This window comes from Atheta coriaria, unplaced genomic scaffold (genome assembly GCF_025399875.1).
Source record: "Atheta coriaria isolate IRGN ID8LTWV9N9 unplaced genomic scaffold, Caltech_Dcor_3.1 hic_scaffold_6_pilon, whole genome shotgun sequence".
NCBI classification, from domain to species: Eukaryota; Metazoa; Arthropoda; class Insecta; order Coleoptera; family Staphylinidae; genus Dalotia; species Dalotia coriaria.
In genome coordinates, this window is record NW_027045448.1 from 11,332,174 (window position 1) to 11,358,633 (window position 26,460).

The following is a 26,460-nucleotide window of genomic DNA, read 5'->3' on the forward strand; positions in this document are numbered from 1 at the left end:
TTTTACACTGTTTTGACCACAAAAAGAATTATTAAAGTTTTGGTACATTGGGTTGTCTAGGTAAGAAACAAAACATCAGTAACAACAGTAATGTTTATTCTATTCGGAAGTGAAACTAGTCACATTCATATCAATATTATTAATTTTTAGTGTACAACCGCCGAAAATATAAACAAACACTATACCTAGATAGGTTGTAAGTAGTCGAGACATCTTAGGCAATAAAATAGTATAAAGAAAAACGCAGTTTGCTCGTACAATAGCATTGGTTCGTATCACATTATCATAATAAATTATTTAACGAAAACCTCCGAAGTGCACGCAGGGGTACCAATTCATCTCGAGTTAACACACAATGCGCGCGCGCACGTGTCATACTTTCGCGCGTTTACCCGCGTCGGTGAGGTTGCTGCGCGCACTTCGGTTGTGATAGAGTAGTGAAATTGATAAGTATCTAGTAACAAGAACAAATTATTAATTAATAAGTGAGTGTTGCCGTTGATCATCCAGCAAAAGAGTAGCCTTTGATATACGCGGACAGGTGCTTCTTCTCCTCTTCGGTCAGGCCGTTCTTCAACGTACGCCGCACTGAAAAATATGCATCGATACCATCTCAATTCGTTATCAAGGTTAGTAGCAAACACTATCGACAAGCGTTCTTTAAACGCAGCAACAAACGAAAACATTTACTTTATACGCTATATACATAAATAATTCTACCATGCAAAAACAACTCTAAATCGATTCACACCAAAACTACACATACCAGCATTTCGTATTTAAGGAGAATCGCGATGACCGAAAGGATTCTCTCTCGTTCTCGATCGTTTAACTAAATATTTAAATATACGAATACAATAGACGACCATCACCAATATAGCGTTTTTTGAAAAGCATTATTAGCAACTTACGAGATTTTCTATCCGCGTGCCGCGTGCGTTTTCTTTCCCTAGGCGCTGTTCTCGTTGACGGTGTCTTTGTTGCGGTTTTGACCAAACTCTCAAGTATCTCGTCGTCGCCGTCTGTTAAATGCCCATTGAGCGTGCCCATGAACGAGCGGTTCGCATCTTTTTTGTGTCGACGCAATGGCAGCGTGCCTTGGAGACTCTCCATGTCCGAATAGTCACTACCCAACAACTGTCGTAGTTCGGCATCTGCTTTGTCCTCTTTGGATCTGAACTTTGGAGTCTATAATAGTACAAGTTTATGTTTTAAAGGAATATGTATACAAAAATAGTAATTTAATTATTACCTCTGTGATCATTTTTCCACGTGTCTTGTTTCTCTCTCTGTGATTCGCCTTCTTCTCCAACTGCTGCAGGACGCGTTCGCGCGTGGTGCGATACTCCAGAGCGAATTCGGAGACAATGCGACAGAACTCACTCGGCTTCGTATCGGAGATCTGGCTTAATGGAATCCCGAGCCAAAGCAAAAATCGATGAAACCTACGTATACATTTGCATTTATTAGAAATTCTGTTAGAGTACGGAGTTTGTAAAATCATCACAAACCTGTTGAGAACTCGTCGATGTATAATGCCCAAAAGAATGATGCGCTCTGCGCAGTCGGCCAGGAATTCCGACATCTTCGTTTTCATCGTCAAACCATCGTGTTTCGCTATCAGCTTCAAGTGATCCCAAGAGGCCTTACAGTCTGCCTCGAGTTTGTGAATATTTTGCGTCAACTCATCGTAGTCTATTTTCGAAGCTCTCGTTGTTGCACCAATCTGAAACAGAGAAAATCAGATTTCCTGTTTTTCTACCTTAGTTTTATTTAATACCTCTGAATAAAGATCGCTGGCATCCGGAAACTTCTCCATTACGATGTGACACAAATGGTGCAGCAGTGAATGCTTGTGCACCGTGTCCTTGACTTCAGGTACCTTCGACAAATACTCGATTTGAAAACCCTTCACTTCGTTGCCGTTCAAAAAATTGCCTATTGAGAGCAATGTTCCCAGAATAGCTCTGAAGGTCTTATTCGCTCGTAATATTTCAAAACCTTGCTTGAGGTCCATCAATGGCTCAGCAATTTCACGTTCGATGTTTTCAAAATCCAATTTGAATGCCCACAACTTCAATCTAGCCGGAAGTTCGGAAATCGATGATAAGGTAAGCAGAAATTGTTCGGCGCTTCCCAAAGGAATTTCCGGATTGACGGTTTGGGCTTCCTGAATTTTAGTGCGTTCCTCATCAGTTGGCAACATTGTAAGTAGTTTTTCGATGCCTTCGCGATTCATAATTGTGGCGTCCATTTTCAAAATGGCGGTTTTGATGGACCGTGGTGGAGGCAATTTAGTCATACCAATGTTGATTGCGTTGGACCGCTTCGGATCGAGCACTATTATCTCTTTGTTCTTGTTAATCTCTTGTTGTTTCTATAATTTAAACATCAAGTCAATTTTTTTTCTCATTACACACATACATTAAACATTGATAGTAAAACAATGCGCATAATCTGGTAACAGTTGTCATGTAATCTAAAATTCGACATCAAACATTTACGGTCTACAACATGGACGTTACAATCATAAAATTAAAATAGCATGCTAGTTGTGCCAAAACAGATGAACAATTTCATGCAATTTAACTCGTGTTCATGTTGTATTGTATTCATTTGTTTGATAAAAATTGTGAATTTCCTTTTGTATTTGCGTTTGTTTGTAGTAAACAAAAAGACTTGTTTAAAAAACAATACAAAAAACATTAAAACGCCATCATAACGAAAGACTCACCTCCTGCTCGATTTATGGGCGCACGCGAAAGAGGAGACAGAATTGCCAAAAAAGAATGAACAACAGCGATTATACAATTTTCATTTAACGCGATAAAATTAGTAAATGAATGAATTTAATGAAATCAGTATATTTTAAAGGTTCAAAAATAATATGGAAATTTACCTTGCTAATCAAGTCTTTGGCTCTAGATTCGAACAAATGCTCCAACTTCTGAGTGTCCACCGCGACAGGATTCAGCTCATCCCAGATGTAACCTGTTTTTAGCTTCATCGTTGATACTGGATCTTCACGCACCTCACGCCAAAATAGCTTCACGGTCTTCTTGTTCTTTTTGATAGGAATTTTTGTCTCACTTTGTTTAGATCTCATATTATACATTGGAGCATTCGGTACTGGAGGTGGTATGCAAACTCGTGGTGGTGGTGGAGGCGCATTACCACATAAATCAATTGGTGGTGGGGGTGGTGGTACCCCATTAGCCACATGAACCGGTGCCAATATATCAGTTTCATCATCTTCTGCTAAATCAGTGAAGTCAATATCGCATAAATTCAGTGGTCGGTTAATATTGGCGATTAATTCCTCCCAACGTAACTCATTTTCGGATTTCTTCACTTCAGCAGGTTTTGGAGTACCAATGGGAGTTGCTGTTTCATTCGTAGGACTCTTCACAACAGATTGGGATTTGGATTTGGCCAATCCCTCTTTGGCTTTGTTTATCAGACCAGTCATGCCTTCCATACAAGAGAGTTTGTTATCCTCAGCTGGTGGACTATGAAGGATAATATTCTGGTTAACGAGCTTTTGTGTTAAATCCTTGACGGTGTTTTCTTTCTTCAATTTCAACAACACAAAGTTACGCTCGTTTTCGTTGTTGTTCGGGACAGATTCGTTGCCGTTCGTGTCTTCGCAACTATCACGCTCCTTTTCGTACATGATCCATGGTTGTTTAGTCAACGCAGATTCTTCAGTATCCAGTTTATTAACAGCGTTCATAAACGGAGTCAGATCTTTTCGTGAATTTCTATTTAGAACACTATTACCATTGGAAAGACGTTGTTGAAGACCGTTGGTGTAATTGCCATTGGAGTTAATTTCATCTGCTTTGTTAATAACACCGCTGATAAGCCTAGCATTTTCTTGCTGCTCTTTGAGGAAACTTCGTTGACGTTCAGCTCGTTCAAGACGTCTGCGTAGAGCAGGTGTTACCCCAGCGTCGTTCACTATTAAAACAATATTATTATACATAAAATAATTTTTGCAATTATAATTTAAAGTTTACCTTTATGAGGATCTTTATATGATCCATTAAGGGCGTTATGATTCATGCCATTTGAGGATTGCGAACTTGAAGACGACTCGTCATCGTCATCATCAACATTAATCTCCTTCAAAGGTTTCTTTTGATGATGCAAAGGAGTGTTACCAGTTGAATGTCGTCGACTTTTTCTTCTCTCTGATGAATCCACTAAAGACTTGCGACTTCTAAGGGTTTTCCTAATAGTTTCGTCTAGGTGTTTAATGGAAGTTGTTTTATCTTCACCATCTTCATATTGCAAAACCGCCTCGTAAATCTGAAACTGTTGCAACAGATCCAAATCTGTTCCGGGTTTCGACATGTATCTCTGAATAATATTTTCGATGCCTTGTTCTTCCAACGCATCGGTTTGGTCATAATACGTGTCCTGATCCGGGACACCATTCAAACACTTGTTGATCAAAGTGGTTGCATAAATTAACAGTTCAGTATCGGCCGAGTCGAAGTCTTTGAGACGGGTCATTATGTTATTCCACGCTAATAATCCCTGCGCCGAATCGACAGTGTGCACCGCACGAATTAACAACATGCAATTGTTATCGGTGTACTCGACGAAAACGAGCAACAATTTGAGTGCGGTTTTAACGACGAGGCGAAACTTCGAAGAGATGAGTGTGTATAACCATTGGACGGTTTCGTTGTGTTCCATTACTCCGTTCATACCGTCAACGTAGAGCATGACCTGACCCAACGCACGCAGAATGTAATTCTGATAGTTCTGATCAGCCTCGGAGCCGACTTTGATGAGGCAGGCGAGTCCATCGTTCTGAACGAACTCGTGTACCAGATCTTTATCCTCTTGAAAGATTTGCTTGAGCGAGAATAACGCGCGCCGCAATTCTCTACCCTCAGAATTTAGAAGTTTTTCTATTTCGAATAAAAATAATACAAGATAAAATAGCATCAATAAATTTGGCGTTTTGTCGATGAAACTTACCGATTATCGTATGCACTCGTACCGACAATTGGGTTCGAAGCACGATCGAGTTCTTTTTGCTGCAAAACAAAACATAAATTATTGATCGACCGCATCTCTAGAATGTCTAGAATGTGTAATGGCGATCGCGATATTATGCATGCAAAGCTTGCAATTGAGTTTCAATTTCGACTTTCACTTTTCGCCGACGCAAAGCGACACTTTGCGCGGCGACACTCGCATACAAACATTTTTAAACGGAAGGACGGTTACGATCAATTAAAAGTTAATCCTTCCGTCGGATGCGGCGCGCTTAACGAATGTGAGAATTGTCTGCTCGCGTGTTCAAGTCGTGAGTTCAAGTTATAGTGTATCGATCTGTATATGTATAGTGATCGTCTTCGGTCTTCGTCTTCATCTCTTGTTGTACCTGCAGAAGTAACACACCGGTCCCAGCGCGCAGTTCTCGGTCAAGGCTACGAGCAACTCGGAGTCGCGGTGCGCTATAGACCTGCATTCGGTCGGCAGTCGCGCGTCGCGCTCCCGCTTATCTCCGTCGATCGCAGCCGGGTGAGCGACGTCTTCGAGTGATTTACACCGCGCGATCGACGCGCTCGACCCGCTCGAGCTGCAGATGCTGCCTGACCCGCACTCGCTCTGCGACGAAGCGAATTCGAGCGAATTGACATCGCTCACGCCGCTGCTACTCGAATCATCGTACGATGAACAACACGAACCCTCCTGATGGTGCAACCACAAAGCTTCTGATCTTGCATTCAGCGAATTTAACCACTCTGACAATGTATCTGATACTTCTTCACTTGAACAACCTTCGCTTGGGTCGGTAATACCCATTATGATATTCTAACACAGCAGAAGACGAGCGCATAATCAAACCGATTGTTTCTAATTAATTTATTGACGTTGATTCAATGTTAATTGAACTCAATCAAGCCGGGTAGTCACTTGTCGCACTTGAAATAAAACGCGCACGCGGAAGAGAAGCCCGAGCAACAGGTGTTGTGCGAGACCCCGGAGTCTCGTCGACGCGCGCGGTTTACACTCTGATCGAAAGATCGACGTTGTCGGCGACGCACACCGCCGCGGCCCCTGCCAGTAGTATCAGCGGCGGTTTGACCGCGCCGCGGCGGGTGACACGAATCCGAGGGACCCACATTCCCAATCCGTTATCCACGTCGCGTACGCAAGATGTGGCAGGTCGCTACAAACTTGCCGCAGAAGATGCGAACCGCGAAGAAGAATGGCCCTGCTTGGCATAGAACAGATGACGGCCGCGGTGAGCTCGTATTGTGCACACACACGAAAATTATTTATCTTTATATGGGCCTAGCTAAGTAGTGTGTGTGTTAGCTAAACACGCTATGTAAACATATCAGGAGTTTTAAAAAGTAAATCAAAAGTACACAGTAGCGGAATGTAAATTTGATGCACTTGATCACCAATGACAACCTGTTCTTCAGGTGATAATGTCAAGTATCTGTCAATCATAATACTGTTGCAAAGTCCTCAAAATATATCTAAATGTTTAGACAGACAAAGAAAAAATTTGATTAAAAGCCAACTAATTGCTTCGAGTATTTTGTTGCACTTTGATATTACGTGTGTCTAATTGTCGGAAAAACTTGAAAGCCAACCCGGTGACAAAAATAATTATATTCCCTGCAGCCTTGGATGATTCACGTTTTGCCAAGTGGTGATTTTCACATTTCATCACGATGCGAGAAAATAACTCTGTGCATTCGAAAATACAGAGCAATTTATAATAATAAACGTCGGTGTCGTGCTGTTTTTATAATTTATATAGATTTTGGGCGGATATTTTATTTTTATGTTTAAAATTTAACATCGTAAAATATCTTTGAACTTTTTATTCAACAAAAAATAAATAAATATTGTTATGGCTACGATAAATTAAGTTATAGATAAAAAATATACTAAAGTAAAGCGTGTATTATGTGCACATAATTACAAAGATTTCACTTCTTTTGTCACTTTGAAATTAAATCGCGCAATTTACGAGCGATGATTGCGCGTTGATTTATCTTCCCAATGACAAATAATAGGCGCGAGTAACTTTGCAATGTTTGCTCATAAATCAGCTCATTTCTCATTTCTTGTGAGAGAATGCGAGCAATATAATGCAATTCAGTATTTGTTTCTTCGTTTCCCGACATCGTTCGCATTTCTTGCTATTTAAAAATGCAGATTTCGCGAAATTCGCGCATCAATTGAACTCGTTGAACGCACATTTTACATTTAGCGTCTCGTCTCGCGTCGCCTTCGCCCGTCATCGTTAATTGCGATGAAAAGCACGTTGCATCAAAGCGCACGCAAGCGCAACTATTACCACAAGGAACCCGAGCTCCGACGTTAGTAATGCGAGGAGTATCGCAAGAATGTGTAATGCGCAAATGCTAAATGCATGTCTAATGAAGACAATTTCACTTTTTCTGCCGGTGCGGTCGACGCTTTGAAAACGAAACGTGAGCACATTTTTCTTTTACTCTGGACGACGGAATACGCGATAATTAAAAATCTTTCATCACTTACGAAAAAATGTGCACGTGAAGAATCTAACATTTACTATCTTCGTTAATTTTTTTGCACAACGCATTTTTAATTTTATGCATCATAAATTTTGAAATTTAATAATTCTTACCGTGAGTATGCAACAAGATCACTAAGTAAATATCCCATTTCGTCGTACAGTCGAGATAATCGTTCACTTGCATTAAACTTCCAGCGAAAATCACGTTTTCAATTTGATCGTTTGTCGGCAATTATGAGCCCTTTTGCTGCACGAAAAGTTGCGTGTCGAATTCGTTTGCCTACCGTTTGTCTACTGAAGCTCGCGAGAATTTGCGCGACTGGCTTGCCACAACAAAAAAATTTTGCAATACGCACCGTGTTTTTACGAAAACGCATATTTTTAAAACGTGGCACGCATCCAACCGTCTCGACCGGTATTATTACATAAACACATTAAAAAATAATCTACAAGTCGTCAAATAAAATGAGAAAAAACTAATCGTTTTCTAACCTAATACTTGTACAATTAACAACTTTTCGTAATTAAATAAAATGAGGAAAAGAAAACAAAAAGTGACAAGCGTAAGTGTTGCTCGACTTAATAGTCTTTTAATGTTTGCGATTTACAAATATTTAAATTTAGCTTAAGTGTCCAAGTTAGTTAATCGTGTCCATTGTTCCGGATAATTAGTGCGTGCCCGAAATCCTCAGATTACGGCAACGATGAGCGATATTGTGTAATGTTTAAAAAGTTGACGAAAATAGCGCCAATTTGGAGCACTCGCCGCGGCACGTTTCTCATAGCTTTACAAAATTCGTTAGCGTTGCGGCATCACCGCCTAAACCAAAAACCACGCCGAACGAAAAGGAGCACGCCGCAAGAAAACTAGGAAAAGTCGAGAATCCGAGGCGACTATTATTAAACGCCAACTCATATTTCATCCGACAATCCCTGCACTCGGCGGACACGTCGCCTTAAACATCGACACACAAACACAGAAAGGTGTCAGAGTGCAAGATACATTAACTAGAATCCGAAAATATTGCAAGTAGGTTATGTTTTTTGAGCTTTTGTGCGTTGGGTAGCCGCGTAGCAAAAAAGTTCACAAGCGTGTGAACAGATGGCGCTTACCTCGAGTTGTTGATCGTTGGTCGGCGGGCGTTAATTTAATGTTTATCATTTGGAAGCAGGAAACCAATTCAATAATACGATTATCTAGCATTATTTATGTTCCATTCAATTTTCGTCGATTGTCCTTCGCCGCATAATTCGTACTTGTCCGCACGCAATTAACAATAGGCGTTGTGTGTAGATGTGTGCGTGTGAGTGTGTTCGGAATGTACAAGAAGTGCACGGCGAGCGCATTAATTATGAATTATTGTATGGCCCGTTTAATAATAATAATAACAACATTAGACACGTTAACAAACGCGCGGCGGTAGCGCCCGGACTCTTGCGGCGAGACCTTGTCTAATGACCTTTCTAGATATTGGTGTAATAAAGCAACTCGCGACGCGTGGAATGAGCCGCCGAACGAACTCACCCATGACAAAAATGCACGGAATTAAAGTTATGTAAAGCAGCGCGTTTTTAATCACACAATGAGCGCGCACAATGAAAGTTTTACTCTTGTACTCACTTCGTGTGAAAGCCTTCGAATTCCTCCTGCTGCTCGCTGATCGAGGCGTCCAGATCCAGATAGGAGCCATAGTCGCCATCTTTATACAGCTGTAGCGCGGCATCGTCCAACTGGAACCGAAAACAAATTTAAAACATAATCAACGAAAAAAAAAGAGAATCGCAGATGTACAGCGACACCCGAGTAACGCACTGAGGAGCAAGCAAATCAAAAGAATAAACAAATCAAACCGAACACAAGTTTATTCTAATGATGCTTAATGACATAATTTCGTATAATTAAGCTGCCTCGTCTTGATGCCTGATCGTGCTGCTGGAAGTTCCGAATTTAACTTGCAACACATTTGTGTGAATCCATTTAATAGTTCAACCGCGTTACGAATCTCCAAGTTCGGTTTGCTACGAAATTTACATTTAAATTCAACCGCTTCGGAGCGATAATAAAACGTGAAATAAATTGGAATACGGGGCAGCACTAGCTGCGGCCCTGGTAATTATGGCAATAAATCACACGGCATGTATGTACGCGTGAGTCTATGACGAGCGTGCAGCACAATGCGTTATTTTTTAATATATCTCAAAGATTCATACATCTTCTTACCACATCTTCTATTATAAATAAATGGATGCGTAGGTAACAGGTGATTGAGTGATTAAACTCTTAAACTCGCTTGCATATCGAATATAGGTATAAAAATAGGTTATGTTTGTTTTGGTCTACATCTAATGATTGCTCTGCTTTTGCTGCAAGAGTTTAGATTATTTGATTTTGATTGTAAAATGGTTTGCATTGTATCATGTGGGCGCGTGTTGTTCATCTGATTCCGTGTTACAGCCAGCAACAGTGCAATCGGGCATTGTTGCATAACCAACAACCATTTGCGGACTTCCATTCGCGATTCGTTCGACATTTTCAATGAGACACATAGTGTGGCGGGCGCTCTCACAAAAGGCGTGAAACGAAACATTCGAACACCCATCGCATGATCAGAAAAATCAGACCTATTATTAAATCTGGAACGTTTATGATTATGTCACAGTCAATATTAACATCGATCATACATTCCACATTTGCATACGGCTGGAATTTATTAATAACATTACCGCTCCTCATGGTAAAACAATAAAAAAATAAACTTTGTAGTTGTAAAGAAGAGATAATATAAGATGCAAGTCTCGGAACGTTGATCTTTCAATTTCAATCGATGCTAAACGGATCGAAAGCAGCAAAAAAAGCGTCGTGCTCGACGGACACACAAAGACGCTGTGAAAAAAGTCACGATCGCGTTCTCAGGCTTCCTGAGTTCATAGACAATCCAAATCCAAGTCTGTCCGCTCTGTCTACTACAGACTAGATATAAAACTATGTATTTATATCTACAATATTTTGTCTGCAGGAATAATAAACTATAAACTAGAGATGCGAAGATACGCGACCGGAATGCGTTCTTTGGTTATTGGACTGGCCACGAGCAAGGTTAAACAAGATTTTACGAATAAGTTAGTAAATATCCTGCGCTTGCCAATAATAAAACATAAATTAACCTATACGCATATTCATATGTGAATTTATACATGATTTGAGCACCACGACGAATCAAAATATCATTTTTTGTCGTAGTAAATTGTAAGATTAGCAAAAGATGATGATGTAAGTAGTGTTGAAGATTATTAGCAATCTGCGTAACATGGATGTTAGTCGCTGCTGGAAGCTGGTTATACACATGCTTACAGATCGATTTGTAGCATGAAATTGCTACTTCCCTGTTTCAGACAAGCTTTATAGTGTAGTTCGTTACTTTAGTAAAGTTTGAGTTAAAATTAAACATTAAGTACTCGTTTTTAGACCGATGACGCCGAGTGTAAAGCAGCACGGACCTAATTTTAATTTCGAAATCGATCGCGGCTGAAATCGATGCTAAACTAGAACACGATGGCATGACAAGCGCAGGACATGGGCTTGGGGACGGGGTGTTGCACTTGGCGATGGCCTACATTTCAATTTATCAGTCAGCGAACGAGTTTTAAAAGTTATTATCTGTTTTTATAGGGATAATTTATGCGTTGACGCATCTTTTAATGACTTCCTGCGTGCAAAAAACTGCATCATTAAAAAAATTAAACAGATTAAATATTTTTAAGATAATGAAAATGTAAATTACGATTATGTATTTTTGCGGTTAATTTGCTGCCAGGTTGTCTACTCGACTAACCTATTTTTGAGTTGGTTGGCTTTGTTTTCGTCGAACAAAAACGTTCTCAGCCTCAGTACATGATAAAATACGTATAAATTTAATGAGCAAACAAAGTACGAGACAACCAAGTGCGCCAGGTACGCGCACGCTAGTTTCACCTCCTTCGCCTCCTCCAACACACTTCGCGGGCAATGAAATTGTGTCCGTTCGGTGCGAGCGCATTGTGCCCCAGTACATTTATTAGATGAATATAGCGAAGCTGAGCTTAGCGTAATAATGTGTGTGTGTGTGTGCCGCGCTGGGCACGACCTAATTTATCATTTTCGTTTCGTTCGCGTGGCATGCGGCACCGAGCAATTTCTTTGTTTACGCATTTTTGTTGCGGTTGTCATTTACGTGCAACGAGCCGCACCGATCGCGCCGCATTAGAAAATGGTTTATCGCTAAATTGCAATTGCGCGCACAGCGAGCAACATCGCGCTGTGGTTTTCTTTTGTTTGCGATCGCATTGAAACAAAAATGGAGCAAGCGTCTTCTTCACAGCCTTCGGCTATTATTCGGCATCGTAGTTTAAGTAATGTTGCTCAAGATAAGCCATATTAAGCTCTTTTTTTGTTGTTTTATTGAACAGAGAGAGAACAAAATGGACGCTGCATTTTTACACGATGTCTATCGCGAAATCTGCAACCAGCCGCATGACGCATAGTGGCATACGGGCTTACAACTCGAAAGCTCTACTCCCATGACTAAAGACACGCTACTAAGCCTTTTTTATTTCGATTTTCCTTGTTAATTTTGCGTCGCCAGTGTCTATTTCTTATATAACTTTCGTTTCGCCTGCGTTTCATCTTCTCTTTCAATGTTCCGGGCGCACACGGCGTCTCTCTTTGGCGATTTTGCTCAGGTTACCGTGAACGACGCTCTATTGTAGTCTGCCAAGTGACCCACGTCGAAGGTCTAAGGTCACTATCGCAGAACGACGCGCAGAAGAGTAGGTACGCGCCAAGAAGGTATAAACACAACAGGCATGATTTCTACGAGTTATTAACTATAAAGTGAAGAAACATAAAATTCTTTTATTTAATTAACTTGAGCATACCTACAGTGTTATGTTATACTTTATATGTATACTGTATACACTCTGATGTTGATGTTACATCCCACATGGACCCACAACAGATTTTTTATAATGATTAATTCTGCAATTGTTTGTTGTGTTGTGTTTGCCCGGAGAGTGCTCGAAAGTACCCACATTATCGGCCGTACTTAGCGTAATAATCGTGTTTTACTCGTGTTTGTGTATGTTGCGACCTTCTCTCCTTCTGGGTATTTCGCCGTTGCACGCGTGAAGAGAGCGCGTACGAAATCAAATTTGGTGTAAAGTAATAACCGTGTATAACTGAATTTAATTACACGCGGTGCGAGATGGATAGATGGGCTGTTATCGTAAATATGTGTAGCACTGCGGGCCGAGTGTGAGAAATTCAGTTTTTGTATCGGCTGACATAATGGCCTTAATTAAAAATAGCTTATGAGTTTGAGCTTACGAGTATTTCGCTTGCGCGTCCGGAGTTGCTCACAAAGGTTTTGTCAAACGACAATATAATAAATCAAAAAATTGCTTGCAGAAGTTCATTGTCTATAAAATGAAATGTAAAAAATGCGGAATTTTTCAAAATTGCGTTGTTTAAACACTCGAAATCGCTTAATACTCATCGCTAAATAATCTCCTAATCGTCTGCACCGCTCCAAGTGCTTCTTCACCTGCAGCCTCACCGTCGCTGTAATTATCCTCATTTATGTCTCTTGCCCGCGACTCACAATGTCTTCGTAAATATTCCATGAGAGCCACAACACGCTCCGCTTTCAACATTTAAAAATTATTGCGATCATTATGAGTCATTACGAAATATATAATTAATTCATTATTATTCTTACGAATTAAACAGTATATTATTATTATTACGCTGCAAGTTAGCGAGATTCAACGATATTATTATAATTCAATAAAGTAAAATTGGATTTATGACATTGCACGTGTACCCGTGTCGGCCATACGCGGAACATGAAACGATTTAATCGAATTAAACTTGAAGTTTATAAATAACCGACGCCTCCACGCTGATCTTGTTTTCTGCGTTGTACTAAATTGGTAAATTTTAATTATACAAAGTATTTATACTAACATTGTGATTTATCATTTATAACCTGCGTGATTGTTATTATATAAAGCGTAACATATAAAAAGCAACTTGAAAACGAAATGTTCCTCCAAACAATGAACACTAACTGCCGGTTGCGTTAGAATTGGTCGGAGAATCGTTGAATTATTGTTGAGTCGGTGAAGCGAGCATTTGATTCTCATGGTGTGCATTCGGTTTTACGCGCTTGTTGCGATTGGCGATTGTTTGCCCGCTGGTACAGTACGTCGAACCCCGTCGAACATGGCCAAATGATCAAATGACGAAATTCGACTTTGTGTTGTGAGTGAACGTCAGTAAACGGACGTCGTTGTTTTGCAATCATATTTTTGAGGAATTACGCTGATATTCAATACAAAAAACAATTACAGGAAAATGAATCGGCCGTCATTCGATAAATGTTAAAATGTGTTGATAAGATTCTGCTCCTTGTCAAATATTAATCAAAATAATCACATACACTATCGCCGAAAACGTTTTCTTTGATTGTTAAAGCTCGCATGAATATTGTGATAGATTGAGCATGAATCGACTTCATTATATCGTCTTTTAAATCAATTTCAACTGTGATATAATATATTTCCAATTGAAAATTCCGTGGAAAAAATTCCAGCATCAACAATCTTAAATTATAGTATCCAACGGTGTCAACTGGAATTCGGCGTGAGTGGTACTTTTATGCTGTTGGAACACGTAGGTGGAAGACACAATGCTCAATTATGCATTCTCATTCGCTTTATCAGCGTGTGTTATATCTGCGGCAATTCACTATTCGAGAATCACAAGGAAACATAAAATAATTTTCATTCTTCTATGTCTTCAAACCACTGCTTTCCAACCTGTGGTGCACGCGTAATTAAATATCCGCACGTCAGATACTCAGAAGTCAAGTCAAGATTAAGAAGCGCTGAAATTTCGAATAGTCAGTTGTAGGAGTAACGAGTAATTCTACTCCTAGATCATCAGCACAACGCGTTATTCTTCATTACGAACTGGTAGAAAGAAATACATAACATACGTAGCGGCCCCAACGCCGACCTCTGAATGAATTTATTCCGAATGCTATTATTCAAAGTGGAGTAGTTAAGTTAGGTCGTGAGAAAGTCACCAATACACGTGCGTCTAAGAAGCCTACTAGTGCCAGCTAAGTGTGAGTTTGTGTGTGAATGGCGAGGTGCATCCGTTTCGTATCTTTTGTGTGTGCTTTCTTAGCAGTTCGTTGGAGGAGTACGCGAGACTTTGGCTTTGACTTTGACTTTAGTTGGCCAGCATGAGTCCTCTTACTCCCGCTCGTGTTGCTCGTTTGTGCGCGGCTCGTTACAATGCGATATCACTGGCTTTCGAAGCGAGCACACACCGTTGAAAATTCATACGAATAGGAAATCTATCTAGTTATCTCATGCGCTTCTTTTCGCCATACAGTATGTTTGAAATTCAAGTATATCTTCAACTGTTCAACTCCCACTGACAAATTGTTTAAGCTACGTGAACCAAACTGTAGGTAATTGTTTTTAAAGTTTAGAGTTGCTTTGAATATGGCGATAAAAGAGAGCAAAACGAAGGCGTTAGAATTCACCTCTCGGTTGGAATTCCATTGAGCATCTCCGCGCATTGATAAGCAATGCATTCCATCGCATTTCTCAGGCTAATACAACGTAGGTAATATGTTAAAAGCAGCATTACTGAAATCTTGAAATTCCAAGATTTGCTGCGAATCTCACGCAGAGTGTCAAGTGTTGTTGTTCATGGAAAACACATCAGATAACGCTCCAATCTGCGCTTTGAAATTCGGGTTAATTACGATCCGCTAATGCCACGGCAATTCAATTTGAGCACTGAAACAATTCCAACAAAATTCCGTGCGAATTATGAGAATTATGTTTGACTAGTGCAAAAAAGCTAAGCATTAACAATGAACTTTACAGTTGTTATTTTAGTAAGAGAGTACAAGATCATATATAATGGCAGTCAGCGCGCGTACCTATATAGTTATTGTTTTGTTTTCTTTATTTCATTACGAAAGAGGTTGAAGAGAAGAGGGCCGTGGTTAGCGCGCACTCCGGAGCCGCATGATCATAAAGTACTTAGACAATTAATGACTCTTCGAATCGCACTCCGCCATCGAAGGAGGCTGCGCGGAGAGGTGAAGAAGAAGAAGAAGAGTCGTCGAAACACAATGTTGTTTTGTTTGCTGGCGCGCGGCGTGCACGAGCGGACGCGATGACTGATTGATTGTGATTGCGATGATGAGTGGCGACGCGATCATGACAAACCAAACGATCCGGCACGACGACGGTCATGTCATTTTGTCATTAAGCGACCGGAGTGGAAAAAGCCGCGGACCAGCGGAAAAGAAAGAAAACCATTCATGCGTCCGCCGGATTTCGAATGAAACAAGCCGACTCCGGCCAGGAAAGTCAACTGCGTCCGTGCAAATAAAATAAAATAAACGAGACGGGTCTTTATGCGGAGCGCACACGCAAGATGTAATAGTTGCGCATCATGTACTCCCAAAGTGGAAAATATTACGACTTCAAACGACGCTGGACTTTCCGCGAAAAAAACAACATTGCGGTTGCCTTTTTACCGAGAAATTCTCCGAGTGGCAAACAATTCGACGACACCGGTTTGCGAAATTCGTTCAATGATTTCTTGTCGATTGTACGACGCGAAGAAAAACACTCGAGCGGCGTGCATCTTGTTGATTTTCGTTTATTTTTGGTGCTCATTTTCCTGAGTACACTTCGCCGGTGCAACATGCTCAAGTGCGTAGTCGAGCGCACTCGCCGGGTTGGTCGGTCGGTCGGTCAGTCGGAGCGTCCAGCCGAGCAGTTTCGATTCAATCTCAATGCCAATTTACGGAATCCTGTTTCGAAGCTCTCTGCGGCTGCCCCGCGCACTTAAGCGTATGTACTCTAGGCACCGCGCGCAGTCGTTTACCTATGCGCGAATAAAAGCATCGTTTGTGTGCGCACATTGCTTGTAAACGACCCAGCGGCCAAACGATGAAATTCAAATCCTTCGAGCCGCAATCTGCGATCGAAAGGCAAGAACAAGCGGCCCCGAATGCTCGAACGCCCGAACGGCCGAACGAAACGCAACTTCCACGAAGCGAACTTTGATCCGAACGCATTGCGCGCATCTGTCGCGCTTAACTTTAAAACTCGCTCAAGTTTACTTTGGCTTTAATTTTCTCGACTTTGTTGCGCTGCGGTAACAAAGTGGCAACGTTTATGGTGTTTATTAAATCGCGGCGACCGTCTGGCGAGCTCTTCGGTTCGCATTGTTTGCCATTGTCTGCTTTGTCCGAATCGGAGACCGATAGCGATCTCGATGTTTAGGTATCTAACCGCATCGGAATGATAATCGTTTGGCCGTGCAATCGCCTCCAAATAATTTTCTACTCAATGAAAAAACGACCCCACCCAGCACACAGGTATGCCCCAAACCTGACCTACCGCCATCAGCTGGTGGGCCATAAGGAAACACCGAGGGCACGTAACATTTCATCGGAATTCCGCAACTACCAAACCATTCATGAAATTTAAGTTGTGGCATGGCATCATGCGCGGCAAGCCGGCGTCGCGAATTAATTACGAGTTGCACAACGTGTTAAGCGTGCTTAACTCCTAACTTGCGCTGCAAATTCTATCCTAACCGGTAACCCACATTCCGCGTTCGGAATTATATCACTTATTAAACAATAAATAATCACGCAAGCGCAACTGCAATTGCAGCCAGCGCGCGCGTTTGAAAATCTGTTCGGAACGCACTTAAGTCCTCTACGCACACGCAACTTGAGCCGCGCTGCTAACTGGCACTTAGCACAGTGCGGCGCAGCTGATTACGAGAAAAACCTGTTGCTTTTCTTCGGCCGTTCGGACTTGTTGTCTCTCCTCCAGCGGCAAGTGTACGTGGTGTACTCACCCTATGCGGAGACTGTAGCAGGCGGTGTATGGCCGACAGCTGGTTGACGAGCGGCAAGGTGACGCTGAACGTGTGCTGTGGCGGGCGCGCCGGATCCGGAAAGTTGGTCGTGTACGCGAACGGGTCGATGTCGTTCAAGTACTGCACCCGGCATGTCAGAGACATTTTCTCACATTGTACAAAACGGAAACTTTTTTACTACGCGTACACTTTTCACGCGCAAAGGGCTCGTTATTTAATTCCAATCGAGCTGTAAGAAGAATGGTCAAAACAATGCGTTCCATGTCATCAGAACTTCGTTAATGCACGTGCAGCGGGAATTGAAATACGAAATGAAGCAAGAGACAGGCCATTGTCATTTTAAAAAGGATTGATATGTCGCGCAATTGTTCGGCGGGCGCGACTTCGATCAGTGCGGTCAATTTAACCGGCACAAAGAGTTGATAAACTTTTATTTGAGTTGAGTTGAACCGAGCTTGGCAACTAGCAAATTTAATTAGGAATTACACAACGGTGTAGCAAAATTTATCAGGTTTTCAAAAGGCTCACTCGAATGTCACCGTTTCAAACGCTTAAAATTAACAAGCAACCAGCTAATTAAATTTTACTTTCGCGGTATTACAATAAGGGACAAAAAATTAATAACACTTTTGAAAGTAAATATTTCTACGCGTACATTAACGAATTATTTTGTTACATGCAAATAATTTATACCTTGTTCTGTTTTGTTTTTTCAGGGGATAATGGAGCTTTGTGTTGCAATGGACACTCGCGCGCACGGTGAGAGACGAACGAAAGGAAGGTGAGAATGCCGGAGGAGCGGGCACAACTTGCCGTTGAGGTAAGCGCGACGAAACTGAACGCCAACCGACGCGAACCTCGCGTTTAAACGTGAACGTCGGTCGAGACGGTGCGCCGGAACAAGGCAACGGCGACGACGCCGTTGCTGCTGGACTTGTCCCGCGAGCAGGTCTTCCAAGAGTCCGCCAGCGCACAAAAAGCATCTTGTACCTTAGGACAAGATGCACCGAGCAAAATACAATCACAAAATATACTATGCTCACAGCAAACATACAAAAATCATAATTATTCATTAAAATAACAAATTGAACAAATAATTTGTTTATCGATAATAATATTAACATTCGTCATTATTTCATTTAAAACTATTGATATTTTTTTAACACGCGTGATAAATTTAAACAAGCACACGCAGTAGCAATGTGTTTTATCGATTTGTTTTTTTCGTTGCTTGTTTTTATTTCACATTGTTATAATGAAATATCCTTGACCACTGCGGACATACTGTATAATTAAGCTCACGTAAGCTTGAAACTAAGAACTGGTGCATTTGGGTGCGCTCAGCGGCTGGATAAAAATGATAAACGCTTTCAAGTTCAGTTTCAATGCTTGATGTGAAGGCAGCGCAGCAGTGGAGAATGAAACAAACTCCAGAAACACCTGATCGTGCTGAAAACCACCTGAACGCTCTCGCCACTGCTTGCCACAACGTTCGTTGGCGCAGTAAAATCGACAAATGTGCGTGGTCGGATCGTAAGCACGGTAAGCATGGTGAAACAAGAGCCAAGAAAATATGAGTAAGTGCTCGTATCTTCAGCCTCTACAAATAGAAACTCCCAACTAAACACGTTTACGACCGCTAGTCATGAATAACTCAGTCACTCAGGTAAAATCATAAATATAATTGCACCGCAGTAATATTTTATCGATTTGCGATAAATACGCACGCCACGCATTTCCAATGTCAACAATATCGCTTTAATACGTGAGGATGTCATCGTTTAGTTCGATTTATTATATTATCTACTGCGGCGCGAATTAATTAATGTATTTTATTAAGTAAATTGCATAATGAACATTTACGACTAACGGTAGCGAATGAGTAAATAATTACATTATCATCTTGTATTCCCAACGGCGCGAGATTAAATAATTTATGTCAATAATAAATTCTCGCGCTTTGTGCGACAGCTGAGAAAGTCATTAGGCTTTGGTATTAAACATTAAAGACAACTGACATCATCAATTAGGATTTGGGGGCAATGATTTTCGGGAGCTCGAATGCAAATTCGGCGCATCGGCAACCCAGTTGTGCTATTGCACAACAAACCGCATGCTCTTATTACTTTTATACCGCATGATACGCATAACTCTTTTAGTTAATCTCTTGAGATTTGGAGAATTGTTTGTGGTTTATCTGTTTATTAGTACACTCTGTGTTTTGTTATTGTACTACCAGGAAGTGTGGCTTAACCTATTTCGTGCGATTTTCTTTCGAGTTTTGTGCTTGTGTTTATTTTCGTTTCGTTTTACTATTTGAATTTTCAAATTTTCTTGCCGACTTTTCGGCGCCTGCCAAAATTTAACGCCGGGCGCTAATTTAAAAGTCGTAACAGTTGCAACCTACTACCGCACTGCTATTTCAGCTGGTTATATTTTTGATGCGCGTTCGGAAAAGCGCATTTGTTACACTTCCGTACTTTCTTTCCAAGTTTTTTAAGTATTTAAGTATCAAAATCCACATCTACATCCGTAACAGAAAATAATTTAAAAAATAACTTACCCGAGAATTATAGTCCTTTGATGTGGCATACCGTCCATCACTATAAATAACATAAATAATAAATATATTTCTGCATTAATTTCGGAAATATCTTACGTTTTATGTGTGATATTTTTCTTTGGAAGACCTTCGTGAATTTTCACTTGACTTGCATCGATTTCATCACATTCTGTACTTGAAGAAGTTTGATAGTTGAATATTCTATCAATAAGTGGACTCATTAGTTGTGAAGACCCTCCGAGAATATCATCAATATTTGTATGTTTTGATATAAACATTCCAGCTTTAGAATTTCTTCGTTTTTGTTTTGTACTATAACTATTTGAACAGGGCACATTGTCGTAGGGACTCATTCTTCCTGCTTCGTTATCTTCTCTAGGTGTTTCTAAACCTTCAGGGCTTGCTCTATCACCAAGTGGTACCTCGCCTGGATCAAATTCGTCATTACCATCATCGGCTGGAGTTGTTTTCCAATTATGATTGCCCGCTTCGTTAATATTTTCATTACTACACATCCACCAAGCTCTTTCCCCGGAGTCAATATGACGTATTTTATATTTTTGTAGAAATTCTGGTTCTAAAGCATCCAAGGAACCATTTTGTTTTGATTGGTTTGAGTGTGGGGCACTGTAAGAACTTGATTTATATGAATCACTGCTTAACCACCACTCTAATTCAGTAGATTCGGTTTTTCTCAGTTTATAAATTATCTTGCCATTTTTCATTACACCTTTTTCATCAGTACTGGTGGCAGGGTACACCATAACACCATCAGGGACTTCAATACTATCATCCAACCACCATGCACGTTCACCTGATTGAACATGTTGAATTCTGTGCACTTTTGGTTTACTAGAATTACTTGCAGAATTACTCTTGGGGTCATCTTCTAACCACCAACTTTTTTCTTTTGAATCTACTTGTTGGATTAATTTCAATGAACGGTGTTCATGTTCATCGGAAAGACTACGCGGAATGTCCGAAATATTCTTATCTGTTGCGTCTGAACTAGAATCCAGAAACCAGGAGTGATCTTCTGAATCATTTCGTAGTTTATATATCAAACGTCCGTCTTCTGTTACGCCGTCTTCACCAAAACTAGTAGCTGGTATAACTTCAACTCCTTGTGGGACTTCAGATTTATCATCGAGCCACCAAGCCAATTCACCAGATTCTACTTGACGTAGAATTTTTAATTTGCTGCCATTCGGTGACGATGTTTCTTCACCTGAATCTTCAAACCACCATGTGCGATCTTCTGCTTTGATTTGTCGTAAAATGGGACGTTTTTCTTCAGAATTGGTTGAAGTATTAGAGAATACCAGATCGGGAATGTTTTTAGAAGTTCTATCGGAACTTTCATGAGATTTTCCTTCATGGGCATCATTTCCTTTAACTTTGAAGAAGTTTGTAACTGGAGCCAGAGCACGCATGAGAAAAGATTTAGCTTCGTGATCTTTCTCACCTTTGACTTTTATCTTAGGTTTATCTAAAGATAACTCATCTGCAGATGATAATATAGCAGATGTAGCATCTGGGCTTACTAATCTTATAGAATGAAGTTTTGTTTCATCATCAGAACTTTTTGAACTGGATGATCTTTCAGAGGAAGAACTTTCAGATCTTCTACCACGTTCAGCACTACTTGTAACGCGCTGTGGTAACTTTGATTTTTGATCCTCGGCGGCATCCGAATCGGAAGTTACACTATTACTACGTTTGGTCAACTTTTCCGGATTCATATTTAATACTGACTTGCGGAAATCTTTATTTGGAGTATTTAGAGAATGTAGCATAGATGGCCCGTCAGTTTTCTCACTTGGAGGTAACTTTACAGTTTTTGGTGGTGTTGCCTTAGATTTGGGACTTGGGCTTGCTTGACTAGAGTCACTTTGTGAAGAAGTTGATCGACTCCTACGTAAATCCGATTTAGACGATGATCTACTAATACATTTTGATGAGTTATTTCTGGAGATCACTTTCGTATCTTTTTTATAATCAGTTGCTTCAGTATTGGGCATTTCACTACTGGAAGTATTGGGACTGGAGTATTTCAAATCTAAAAATGATGACCACGGTGCAGCACTTATTCTAGACGCACCAGAAAATCTCGATGATTTAGTGGTATCATCCATTCTGTCTGATTGAATTGACTTGTCTACCATTTCACCTCGATCTTTGGGTCGACTAATTTGTTTTTCTATAATTCTGGCCAAGTCAGACCTTCTGGTTCTCAAGTATGAAGATTGACTTGGAGGATTTGGGGAAGTGCTTCTTGTAACCACGGATACTGTTTCAATTTCATACTTTTTAGTTTGAGGCTGTACCTTTGGTGGTTCAATTTTCACAGGTGTAATTTTCGGTTTAATTTCTTCAGGAGCAACCGAGGAACACCTGCTAACAGATCTACTACTAGCAGATGTAGATTTGTCACTATGGGCACTTGCACTCAGAGCATTTAAGAGCTCCCGATTCTTTCTGCTCACCTCACTAGTTCTGGCAGTTGAAGTTCTAAGATAGGCAGTGTGACTTTTCTCTATAGAATTTTTAGGTAAAAATCTACTTGTGATGAACTTTTGAGGTCCTTTAGAAGATAGGTCTTCTCTTGAAGGAGCACGGGAAGGTGTTTGGTACTTTCCCAATTCTCTGGCGGAAGACGTAGAAGACGTAGTTGAGCTTGTCGGAGATTTGTACTTGGTACTTAAGTCCTCTTTAGACTTAAATCTAGATGTCAGAAGATCCTGTTTGGTTTCCGGTGGTTTATACTTAGCCAAAGATAAATCTTCTCTAGAGGAATTTCTGGATGTACGTCCAAGATATGATTTTGGCGAATAATCATCTTTATTCAAGGAGGATCGTCCAGTATATTTGGGAATCGTGGTTGAGCTGGTAGATGATACCGAATCCGTGCGTTCACGACTCATAGATCTTGCCCCAGTATAAGGTCGCGGGTAAAGTCGATTGAAATTATAACTACTGTCAGTTGAAGGTTTTTCACGGTCCAAAACAGGGCTAGGATCACGGGATCTTGTCCCTGGTGTTCGTATTATCGGACGGTAAGACACTGGTGGATGGTTTTCTTTCTTCTCAACCGGTGACTTCACTCGGTTGGTCAAGTCACTTCTTGTTGAATCTGAAAGCAATCGCACGAAAAAACACGTTAATATTTTAAGGTCGGTTGTAAAACGTAGCCAATTGATTGGAATTGGAACTTGGCCTCACCATATAATCGCTGATAGCTCGGTTCGCTGGCGGTGTACGTCGAAGTCGCAGTCGCTGTGGTTTTAGTACTGTATTTAGTTTCCAACGGCGATGCCGCGCTGCTGGACGACGACGCCGTCGGCGATTTGTCGCTGGCTGGCTTGGTTTTGGCATCGGGCCGCGACTTGGAGTATGTGGATTCATACTGAAAATACACATTCATACATAGAAGATGAGCATAGATGAAATAATGAGTCGGTGCGAACGTAATCGCCGAACGTGCATTGCACCGCGGCGAGAGCGCCAGCAGTGTGCAGTGTCCAACTAAACGCTGCGACCAACTTGGGGATAAATTTAGACCCAACACATTTATACACACATTCACACACAGATGGTTTGTAGTATTAACTAGTAACTGGAACGTTTTGTGTGTGCGATGTGTGGTGCATCGCCAAGACGGCGACACAGTGTGAGCTTAGTCTGCGATTTTCGCACTCGTCGCTTGGGAGTTTCGAGAAATGTCTAGCTTCGTCTAGTCGCGCAGAAAGGGATTACCTTGTTGGCTGTAGTTGTGTTGTCCTTTTTGTGCGCATAATTACTCGCCGACGTCGACGCGGCCGGTGCACCACCGCTGGATGACGAGCTTTTATTCCACGGCACCTAAAATTAAATTTTTGATTCATGTAAAGTGCATCTGCGAACAGGACGTCTACTATGTTATTCATTTGCTTTTTTTATGACTCGTAAGCCGGTAGGGTCATTGAATGAGTTAAGCTTTCAGTAATTTTTGTAATGTATGCGCAATCATTCACAAATGTATTGTATAATTTTTTTATCACTAAAATTTTGTTATTCTCCGCTCAGACTTTATTTATTTTGTAATGTTTAATGTCTGTAAAGTGAATGTCAATTCTAATCACCGATATGTGTAGAAGTACGAGTATTACTATACGTCTGGTGCGTGTTAAGGTTTTATTGTACATTTGTATTTTTAAATCACTGCTGCTGAAGACCGGAATAAAACCGGATGCACTAATTATGAGCTGCTAAAGCTCTGCCACGCGCATTTTTTTCACACGTACTCTTATACGGTTTGAATCGTGGGTGTTGTACTTCAGCGGCCGACATTGTCATCCGCATTGGAGAAACAAACAAAAAAACACACTACCCAGTCGTTTTGATTCGGGCATTTGGTTTTTATTTTAAAAATAACGCGCGCGGGCTTTGCCCGAAGCTGGAATGGCGGCGGCGGCGTTAGCGACAAGGGGGAAGTGGGCATGACAGTTTTATAAGGCATTTCTCTTCGCTCGGCCGACTTTTCGGCAGCAACATATTGAGATGGATTTCCAGGGCAATCCCCGTCTGCATTCTGGAGCAAACTTAGAGACATACATTACTCTGAGATACTTACACGTGCCGGCGGCACGTGTACACAGCGGAATTCGATTAATTGTAATCAAAACAATAATAAATTCAGATTTTGCAGTAACATTCATGTTTTCTTGCATTTGTTAACTGTTTATAATGAAATTTAGGTTAAATTTGCTAAAAATAATATTAAATTGGTAGTAAAATTGGTTTGGTGTATTTGCTGCGATGTTTGAAAGGCTGGTGAACAGTTGCATTAAGGCCAAGAAGGCTTAGAACAATTGCAGCACCAGCGCGCTTCAATTGCCCAACGAAAATAGAATTACATTACGTGTAGATTTATAAAAACATTCTCGGTGTTCTTCAATATTCGTCTATAAACATTGGCGCGTGTGTGTGTTTTTGAACTTGTAAAGTTTACTCACAAAATATGTATGTTTATGTTTGTCTACCTATTCATTAACCATGATTAACAATCAATAAATGTTTTGTTCTGATTGATTTCTTCGTGCAAATATCGATGTTTGTAGAGAAATATGTTTAGTTTTGATTCTATTTTTGGTTTTGGGAGATATTTCACAATTGCGCTTGCTGGAAATTAAAATGCAGCGCAGCTTGTCTCGCGATCGTAAACTTTTGGAAGTTTTTAAACAAATCAATTTCGACCAAACGAGCTCATAACACATGTCAGTGGGTTGCGGGTTGTGGGTTTTTGGCAAGCATCGTTTTGTGTACATTTTATTTTCGTCAATTTTTATTACTCACATAGCTGCGATATCCGCTCATCCTTATGTAAGGACGATTGGGCCGATGTAGCGGTCACGCACAGAATAACAACGAAACGAAAATAATTCGAAATTTATTGCAACATTTTACTTCCTTCTCGCGCCGCGATTGTCTCGCTGAAATTCATTTATTTCCGCGTTCATTCGCGCGTCATCGTCGCCGATGTCCCTTGCGTCGTTATTTTTATCAATTCAAAATCAATGCCAAAGTGAAAACGGCGGCTGTGAACTCGCGTCGGGTTCACGCGCGCAAGTGGAAAACTTTTAGCAACACGCACGCAGAAAACAAAAACTAAACACTTTTCGTCGCTCGCGTTTCATTCGCACATAACAATTTAATTAGTTCGGCATTACACTTGCACTTGTATTTCACGCACGTTCTATCTACAGTTGAGCTATTTTTACGATTTGCGAACGATACGCGTGATGACTGAGGGGTCGTGATCGGTGGTTACTCCGAGAAGCGCGAGAAGCGCACACGACTCAACTACCGACGCAGAGCACGGGCGCAATCAGTGGCGGCGGCGGGCTTAGCGAGCCTGAGGACGCTCGGCGTCGTTGTCCGGACGCTGAGCGTCGTGATGGCGAGTCCGCACGACCTGCGACGACCGGAAACCGAGCAAACTATTTAAAGCAGGACGTCGCTGGGGAAACATTTTCAGTCGCCACCGCTTTCTGACACTGCACTTACATCTACTTTTATTTTACCAATTGCTACTAGGATAATACTACAAGCATTTCAATACGTTTACTGAAAGTTTAAAATATTAAACTTTAAATATTTTAAGCTATTTGCATATAGATGTCAGCACAAGTTGGGAAATAAACAATAACAACTTAACCTATCTTGGAAAATAATTTTTATCATGGTTTCACAATTATAGTCTCATACAATCTGAAATTGCTTATAAAATGTTAAATACACTGTACACTGGAGGTCAAATTTTAAAACTATTTTAGTTGTATTTTTATCGTCCATTTACTAAAATTAATATTATGAACAAAAATTGAAGCTAGTTTAATGTTTCCTGTGTTCTAT

At 40.8% G+C, this 26,460-nt stretch overlaps 1 protein-coding gene across 8 annotated transcripts; it reads right to left on the reverse strand.

Annotated features, from left to right (window-relative positions):
* Positions 1 to 75: 75 nt before the first annotated feature.
* Fhos (Formin homology 2 domain containing) lies at positions 76 to 25,965 on the reverse strand. Of its 8 annotated transcripts, XM_065306027.1 has the most exons (15): positions 25,402 to 25,965; positions 23,824 to 23,928; positions 23,290 to 23,473; positions 20,164 to 23,200; positions 20,068 to 20,107; positions 9,162 to 9,271; positions 4,993 to 5,051; positions 4,020 to 4,922; positions 2,900 to 3,960; positions 1,781 to 2,377; positions 1,512 to 1,726; positions 1,253 to 1,445; positions 912 to 1,188; positions 767 to 832; positions 76 to 588 (listed from the first exon to the last, which is right to left on the reverse strand). In XM_065306027.1, exons 1-14 carry the CDS (start codon positions 25,420 to 25,422, stop codon positions 780 to 782), a joined length of 6,855 nt encoding a protein of 2,284 aa, XP_065162099.1. In that variant the 5' UTR covers positions 25,423 to 25,965; the 3' UTR covers positions 76 to 588; positions 767 to 779. The 8 variants fall into 8 exon arrangements, with proteins under 8 accessions (XP_065162099.1, XP_065162098.1, XP_065162097.1 ...); XM_065306026.1 differs by lacking the exon at positions 767 to 832; XM_065306025.1 differs by lacking the exon at positions 767 to 832 and having other exon boundaries at positions 76 to 597.
* Positions 25,966 to 26,460: the final 495 nt, after the last annotated feature.

Coding starts and splice junctions, on each gene's coding strand:
- Fhos (XM_065306025.1), bottom strand. CDS start 25,422: ATGAGCGGATATCGCAGCTAT. Junction 20,108..20,163: donor AAAAATATCACACATAAAAC/GTAAGATATTTC, acceptor TGTTATTTATAG/TGATGGACGGTATGCCACAT. Junction 5,052..9,161: donor TTCGAAGGCTTTCACACGAA/GTGAGTACAAGA, acceptor TTTGTTTTGCAG/CAAAAAGAACTCGATCGTGC.